Here is a 7,752-nt window from a genome sequence, read left to right as displayed (position 1 = left end):
AGCAGCTTTGCCACAGCAGAGTTAACAGCAGGTATTTCCACATTAGAATCAGTCTTTGGAAAACATTAATGGCTGTTTAGCTCTTCACTGGTATTTTAATAAAGGGGAAAAAATTAAACCAATGTTGTGAATTGAAGACTTATGCAAAATGCAGCCCTATGTTCCAGTATAAGCACTGAACAAATTCTAAGGGTTGTGATTTGGGTATATGCTAATTGTTACACATCCTGGATGGTTACAGAATAGCTAATAACCTGGGAGATAGTTCTTTCAATTGTTCCTCTGCAGCTGTTAATCTTTCCCATTGATGACCTAGTAAGCACTGATAAACTGCAACCGTTGTAGTAGACCAAACAGATGCCTTCAGTATGCATTTCAATTACCATTAAAATGGACAAAACACAAAAATCATTTACCTGTTGTTTTTTTTTTAATTAAAACTACAACATTACAGGGAAAAGTCAATTCTTCAATATATAGGCAATTTCATTCCTCCCCCCTGCATAGTCCTTAGTTTCTCTTGTTTGTACATGCTTTTTCTACATCAATAGGAGAGAAAAAATTAAGATTAAGAAAATGGTCCTGTACGACAAATAGCCTAATGGACAATTGTAGTAACAGAAAACACATTTAACTTTAAGCAACTAGATTTTAAATTAGTGTCTCTTTAAATAGTTTCCAGAAGTGTTTACCTTATAACATGATTTTATTCAGTATAAAATTCTGCCACACAGGACAAGGGTTTATCTTGTCACTAGACATGCCTAGAATTCTGAAGTTTTTGAGGACAGAGCTACACCATTTAGAAGAGTAGTGGAAGTAAATTTTGAAGCAGGATGTATTTTAGAATAGAATTGAACCATGAATATTTCTTATTTGTCTGAGCCTTTAAAAAGAATGCAAAACATTAGCACTTACACAGGTTTTAAATTCTGCAGGGCAGGGATTGTTTCTTGCTTCATACAGAGACAACATCGCACTTTAACCTACACCCTGGATTTGTACAGAAAGATCATACTCTACTTCAGTAATCCTGTGTTTCAAGTATGATTTTTTGTAAAGTAGCTTCATCAATGCTGCATTTTTTCCATAGCAAATTGCTATAAAATATATTTGAGGATTTTAATGGCTATTTACTATTAACTTGGGTATGCAACATTATAGGTACTGTAGTCCAGAAGCACATGAAAAGCGAGCAGTAACGCACTCATTTCTCATTGCTGGTTTAGGGCCTGCTCTCGTGATGTGTTGAGCACCGCCAACTCATAGCAACGTAAATTGCTCAGGTAGCTACTTATTGTTGGGTAAGACCCTAAGTGATCTATATACATTACCTTAATATTTGTAAATATTACAACACAAAGACAGACACTAAATGTATAGTAAACTGGAACTTTATTTGACTACTGACAGTTTATGCTTTTTTGGAAGATTGCTTCTGGAGCTTCTTTACTTCATGCTTGATGATCCTGTTCCTCTGTAAATTAAAGGAATAATTTTGTAACATTAAGTCTCATAAGAGCAGCAAATGAACAATCTGTGCTACTCATGACTTTCAAATTCTCTCCTTTTAGCATAATCACTGTTTGTTCAGCAGATGTAGGTTTTACTGAAATCGCAGAAAGATATCACATGCACTATATATAGTGGCGTGACATATTTCAGAAACTTCGATGGCTCAAGTGGCAAAGGACTGCTACAAGTCTGGGTGAGACTCCTAGTCAGTTTATTTTTTCACAGGTTGGCAGCATTGCTATTACAGCAATACGTAGCTCTGAGAAAAAGAGGAAAAGTAACGTTTCATATTGTCAAGAGCAATCCCTCACAAAGGATCAATGAATTTTGGAGACAACTTCAGTTCTCAACTGCAGAGATGTCTGGTACATAGCCTTGAAGGCTAGCATGGACTGAAAAGAGAGAAATATAGACTGAACTTGAAGTAAGTGTTTCAAAAGAAAAACAGTGATGAACAAGCATCAGTGAACTCAAAGGTCAAATTTATATTGCTTCTCTAGTTTTCTGCAAGTCTGATTCCAAAAAGAACAGAAAAATTAGTATAAGGAATTATGTATTTGAATCTGATTCAGAATAAAGGGCTAGATTTGCTTGTAACACACCACAAATCAACTATCCAAAGACAGCTATACATTTAACCACTTACCATTTTCTTTGCCTTCATGACCTTGTAGCGATCAAAGTCTGTCATCTTGGCTTTCTGTTGAAGAAAATTTGCACCTCAGTTAAAAGGTAACTGAAATCTTCAGTGTTTAATTTCTTAGTTAAATGTAACTTTGCAAAAAAAAATATTTTGCACTTTTCAACCAGACAACTCAAAAGAACTTTGTAAATTCATTTTAGTGGTGGTTTTACAAATCAGTGTACATGTCATTTATCTCCATAGCTGGGAAGTATCAGATGATGCAGACAATAGGCAAAAAACATTTTGTAGAGATGGCAAAGCAGAAAAATAGATGATTAAATTTAGTGGTAAAACCATTTGGTTTTCAGTAACACAACTTACTTTACAACTTGACAACCCATGTTTTCTCTGCCTTTAGTCTTACTCTGCAAACTTAATCTCAACTTTTCTACTAGATTATATTTGACAACTTTAGTAACATGCTAAGTGCAGTGTTGAGTATTTTATATCACACTGCAGATCAAACATACCTTTTCTCTGGCTTCAATCTTCTTTGCCCACCTTGTACCTATCCATTTTTCATTAATATTTTCTTTCTCCCAGGCAACTCGCACATGCTTCTGACGAGCACTGCATTTAAACAAACAATCTCATATAAATATTATTTGCATCATCATCATACACAAACCAATTTTAAATAAGTGAAGTCAAACACCAAGTAGACAGGTTACATCTTTAGTACATGTCAAAGGTGCTAAACACACAGCAAATGTAATCAAAGTCCTGTAAAAGTATACTAAACTTCTTTCTGGTGTTGGCAGTTAGGACTGAAGGGAGGGGCAATCTAGAAAAATGCACTGGGATACTATTCTCCTGGCATTCATCTAAAATGGTTAGTAAAAAACAGAAATTATGAGTTCAAAGTTATGGAAGCTTTATCAGCATAGTAGGTCTCATAGTTGTACCCAATAGTGATTGTGGCTTAATGATTTTATGTATCACAAAAGCTGGAGAGAAAAGACTTGGAATTCAATCCACCGACATATAGGGTACATAGTTCTCCAAATAAAGAAAATCTTGAATACTTCACTTTGAATATGTAGCCATAGTCTATTGTTTAGGAGACAACGCATGAAGTTATGCATTACTGTGATTCATTTATAATTTTTCCTTGTATGTAATACAGGCCAGTATCTGCCTCAGTCAAATCTGCTACTCATAGCAATGAATCCAATACATTTAACCATGATCATATGGTCTGCCAGGTCTTAAGAGCACACACATTAAATCACTTAGTACATTATAAAAGATGATTAGTTCTGAAATTTAGACCCTAGGGATAACTTAAGAAAACACCTATATATCCATATCTTTTCTAAAATGTAGAAACAAAATTCCACCAAATCAAACAATGTAAATTAGCTTCACATTAAGTCAGGTTTAAACAGTCAGTACCTTTTGCACAGCCCAAAAGGAAGGACAACTCACCTGTGTGGGAATTTGAGTACAAAATCGGTCAGCTGCATGCACTTGAAGGGCATAGCCTGCCTTCTTACACCACTGCAGGGGCCATCAACCAGCGCCTAGAACAAGAGTGACTGAATGGGTTCACTAACATTTTTCCAATATACCATGACAGACTACAGAAAGTTACTTCCAAATAAACTGTGACCCATCAACATGAAGAAAGTGTTACAAACTGGAAGAGAGCACTATGCATTTGGAACACTGGAGAACATAACGAGAGTAGAGTAAACTATCCAAACTCTATGGCAAGATCAGCTGGCATTTATTTAAAGCATTATTTCCCCAACACAGAAGGCCAATGGAGACAAAGGAAAGAGTTTGGACTGGGAAACTTTCATAATCTCAGATGCATCCCCTTTCCCTCATCCATGCATGTTCTCCCACAGGTGCAACTAAAGGTGCAGAACGCTTCTGTGTAACTTCCCCCTCCCTAATGCAAGAAGGAACAGTTCATTTTATATATGACTACAGGCTCAGTTGATGAGCAGGGAGACTCTGGAAGCAAAAAGTTAAAGAAAATGAGTACAAATAAAAGACAGGAAAAATTAAAAAAAAAGAGCAGAAACTGTGATGAGGTGTTTGGAGGTAGTGTCCCTCTGCCAATCACAAGAATCCAATACAGGTATTCAGCTCCTGTTAGAAAGATATGAATGCAACAATGGCCATACAAGCCCAGACCAATGATCCATCTAGCCCAGTATCCTGTCTTCTGACAGTGACCAATGCCAGGTACTTCAGAGGGAATGAACAGAACAGGGCAATTTATTGAGCAATCCATCCCATCTGCCAGAAGCTGCAAGTCAGAAGCTAGGGACACCCAAAGCATAGGGTTGCATCCCTGACCGTCTTGGCTAATAGCCATTGGTATTCTCCATGGAACATATCTAGAGTTCTTTTTTTAACCAAGTTATACTTTTGACCTTCACAACATCTCCTGGCAACGAGTTCCACAGATTGACTGTACACTGTGTGAAGTAGTATGTTCTTATGAGCCATACTCCTCGTCATTTTTGTTGCCCTTCGATTACGTTTTCCAATTCTAATATCCTTTTTGAGATGGGGCAACCAGAACTGCACTGTATTCAAGGTGTGGGTGTATCATGGATTTATATAATGACATGGTATTTACTGTCTTATTATCTATCCCTTTCCTTATGGTTCCTAACATTGTTAGCTTTTTTGACTGCCGCTGCACATTGAGTGGATGTTTTCAGAGAACTATCCACAATGACTCCAAGCTCTCTTTCCTGAGTGGTAACAGCTAATTTAGACCCCATCATTTTGAATGTATAGTTGGGATTATGTTTTCCAGTATGCATTACGTTGTAATTATCAACATTCAATTTCATCTACCATTTTGTTGCCCAGTTTTGAGACTCCTTTGTGACTCCTCGCAGTCTACTTTGTGCTTAACTATCCCACTACAGATCCCTGGGAGACACCACTATTTACCTCTCTCCATTCTGAAAACTATCCATTTATTCCTATCCTTTGTTTTCTGTTTTTTAACCAGTTACTGATCGACTAGAGGACCTTCCTTCTAATCCTTACTATTGATCCTGAGAGGGGAAACATAACTGTTTGAAAAATTAACTTTTTGGAACCTTACAAGAGTTTCCATACAAAGATTAATTTTTAAAACCTGAAGTGCACATGAGTATTTGTATTCCATTTTCCTTAACACTGTAAACCCCTTGGAAAAACTGATATATAGAAAACTGAAGTATTTTAATCAATATTGTACAAAAAAATACCTTTAAAATAGAGGATGAAAGAATTGGGGAGGGGAAAGACCAAAGGTCTCTAAGCTTACCCTGTTCTGGTCAATAACATCCACAATTGCCACCAGCTTGCCAGCATGTGGCCCAAAGGAGATGTAGGCAACTCGGCCAATCTCAACGTAACGTTTGAACACCTGGAAGAAATGATTTACTGAAATTAAGAGTTTGCACACAAGTAATATGACCAAAACCAGAAATTGCTATCTACAAAACCTTCAATTGCAGGGGCTGTTTTGCCCCATGGGACAGAAGATCTAGCACATTCAGACCAGTTTCAGTTTAGAATTCAGAAAATGCAGCGATTCCTTCTTGTCTTGTGTTTCTATTGTACATGTAATTTGAAAATCCCTCATTAGAGGTAGGCTCAGGTAAGACAGAAGAGGCCCCTCCAGGAGAAGGGAAACGAGGGGACAGACAGATGTGGCCCACAATTTCACTTGCATTTCAGTCAGGAGTCAATCATACTCCAAACAAACTGCACCCCGCATTTCCCTCCCCTGCTAGGGGAGTAATATATCTTATCCTTAAGGATGGGAGGCAAGGACTGGTCTGCGGGGGGTGGGACCAGCTCGGTGGCAGGCACCACACGAAGGGTCGGGGGTGGAATATGCCCCCTCAGAGTTTACGGCTGGGTGTGCGCGCGCGTGGGGGCGTGTGTGTCGGGGGAGTGTGTTAATCTGGCTATAAACTCAGTGCTGACGGTGCCGGCCCAAGGTGGCGCGGGAGACGCACGCTCGCTTCCAGCGTGACAGGCCGGGGGCGGCAGGTTGTGCAAAATCTGGCAACGGCAGCCCGGCCCAGCGCCTTCACCCGACCATCGGCCCCGCCAGCCAAGCGACTGGGAGCCCGGCCCGTGAGGCCGCCAATGGACCGGAGCTTTAGGCCCCCCTCGGGGATGGGGGGCAGCAGGCGCCAATGGAGACGTGGCCGAGCCCCACTCCGCAGATCATGTTCCCCGAGTGGGGTCCCGCCCGGGGTCCCCACGCCCCGGCCCCGGCCCCGCTCCGGTCGCTGGGAGGGGGCGGCTCAGCGCCCTGCCGGGCCCGGCTCCCACCGCGCCGGGCTGGGGGGGGGGGGAGGGGCGGAATCCCGGGCTGGTGGCGGAGGCCGCGGCCGCACGCACTCACCATGATGGCCGCCCGCGAGCAGAAAGGAGCGAGCAGCTTCCGCCGCGCCCGGACGCCGCTTCCGATCCTCTACTGCGCATGCACCCGCGCTGGAGAAGGCGGGCGCAAGCTCGCCCTCCAGATGCGCATGCTCCTTGCGGTCCTGCGGGAGTTGCCTCACTAAGTGCGCATGCACGCCAGGCGCTCCCGGTGGTTGTCGAAGGGAATCGTTTCCGCCCCTCCTCCAATAGGCATGCGAGCCACACGATCGAGGTGGGCGGGTCGAGTTTTTTTAACCTCATCCTTTTCACGCATGCGTGGCAAGCACGCCGGGCGCGGAAGGGGCGAGAATGCGGCCTCACCAATGCGCATGCGTAGTAAGCTGTCTTGTTTTGGGAGTGTCTCGCTCGCGGCCCTACTGTGATGCGCATGCGTGAGAGGCTGACGGCTCTGTGCGCGCGCCCTGTCGCGGAGCGGAACAGCGGGCGCGCGGGTCCTGCTTGGAGCCGGTCGGGCCTGGGCTGGAGTTCGCAGAGCGGGGTGCGCTCAGAGCTGGTGCAGGGCAGCGGGCCGGGGCCGGGGCCGGGGCCGGGGCGCGGACACAGGGTGCATGTCCCGTAGTGATGCTGTGCCAGCCCGTGCGTTTGCTGCCCATGGGCCGTTGGTTTGTGTGTGTGTGGGGGGTTCCCTTTGCAGTGCGAGAGGATAGTTGATCTTATTAGTCCTCCGTTAAACAAGTGTCTTTGCTTTCATTCACCAGTTGTCTCAGCATGGAGTCAGCCGCGCCGAGAAACTGGTGCTTAAATGAGAAAAAATCCCAAGCCAGATTCAGAACAGAAACAGAAGTGACCCAAAATCAGAACCTCCTTTCTAATGCAGTAAGTTTGTACACTTGGTCAGCTGTGTAAATGGTAAGAATAACGATGATGAAGGTACTCCCAGCACTGTAGTTTACAATGCGTCAGTAGTGATGTTTGCCTTCCTTGCTGTAATTCCAAGAAGGTCTCAGTGCACCAGGTCATGCTATTTGTGAAGTTACATCTGGAAGGAAGGCTGAGGAAAGCCACAATGGAGAAGTACTGAATCTTTCTATTGTAAAATAAAGTTTTTATAGAGCAGCCATACCTCAAGTCAAGGACTGAGAAGGTGAGGACATTCTACAGGGCTTCCAGAGGGATAATGACATTGGCCATCTAAA

General features: G+C 42.8%; 1 protein-coding gene across 1 annotated transcript; it reads right to left on the bottom strand.

The window, feature by feature from the left end:
- Positions 1 to 1,378: 1,378 nt before the first annotated feature.
- RPL14 (ribosomal protein L14) lies at positions 1,379 to 6,725 on the bottom strand. The gene is made up of 6 exons (XM_077811216.1): positions 6,576 to 6,725; positions 5,481 to 5,582; positions 3,629 to 3,723; positions 2,671 to 2,770; positions 2,162 to 2,215; positions 1,379 to 1,477 (listed from the first exon to the last, which is right to left on the bottom strand). Exons 1-6 carry the CDS (start codon positions 6,576 to 6,578, stop codon positions 1,415 to 1,417), a joined length of 417 nt encoding a protein of 138 aa, XP_077667342.1. The 5' UTR covers positions 6,579 to 6,725; the 3' UTR covers positions 1,379 to 1,414.
- Positions 6,726 to 7,752: the final 1,027 nt, after the last annotated feature.

Source organism: Eretmochelys imbricata, chromosome 2 (assembly GCF_965152235.1).
Source record: "Eretmochelys imbricata isolate rEreImb1 chromosome 2, rEreImb1.hap1, whole genome shotgun sequence".
Classification (NCBI taxonomy): Eukaryota; Metazoa; Chordata; order Testudines; family Cheloniidae; genus Eretmochelys; species Eretmochelys imbricata.
The sequence above is the reverse complement of the archived record's forward strand: the minus strand, read 5'-3'. Positions and strand labels throughout refer to the sequence as shown.

What these genes read in the sequence shown, in the direction of transcription:
- RPL14 (XM_077811216.1), bottom strand. An exon ending in ATGTTATTGACCAGAACAGG is followed by an intron (nt 3,724 to 5,480) that starts GTAAGCTTAGAG and finishes CTCTTGTTCTAG; the next exon opens with GCGCTGGTTGATGGCCCCTG. An exon ending in GTACTCAAATTCCCACACAG is followed by an intron (nt 2,771 to 3,628) that starts GTGAGTTGTCCT and finishes GTTTAAATGCAG; the next exon opens with TGCTCGTCAGAAGCATGTGC.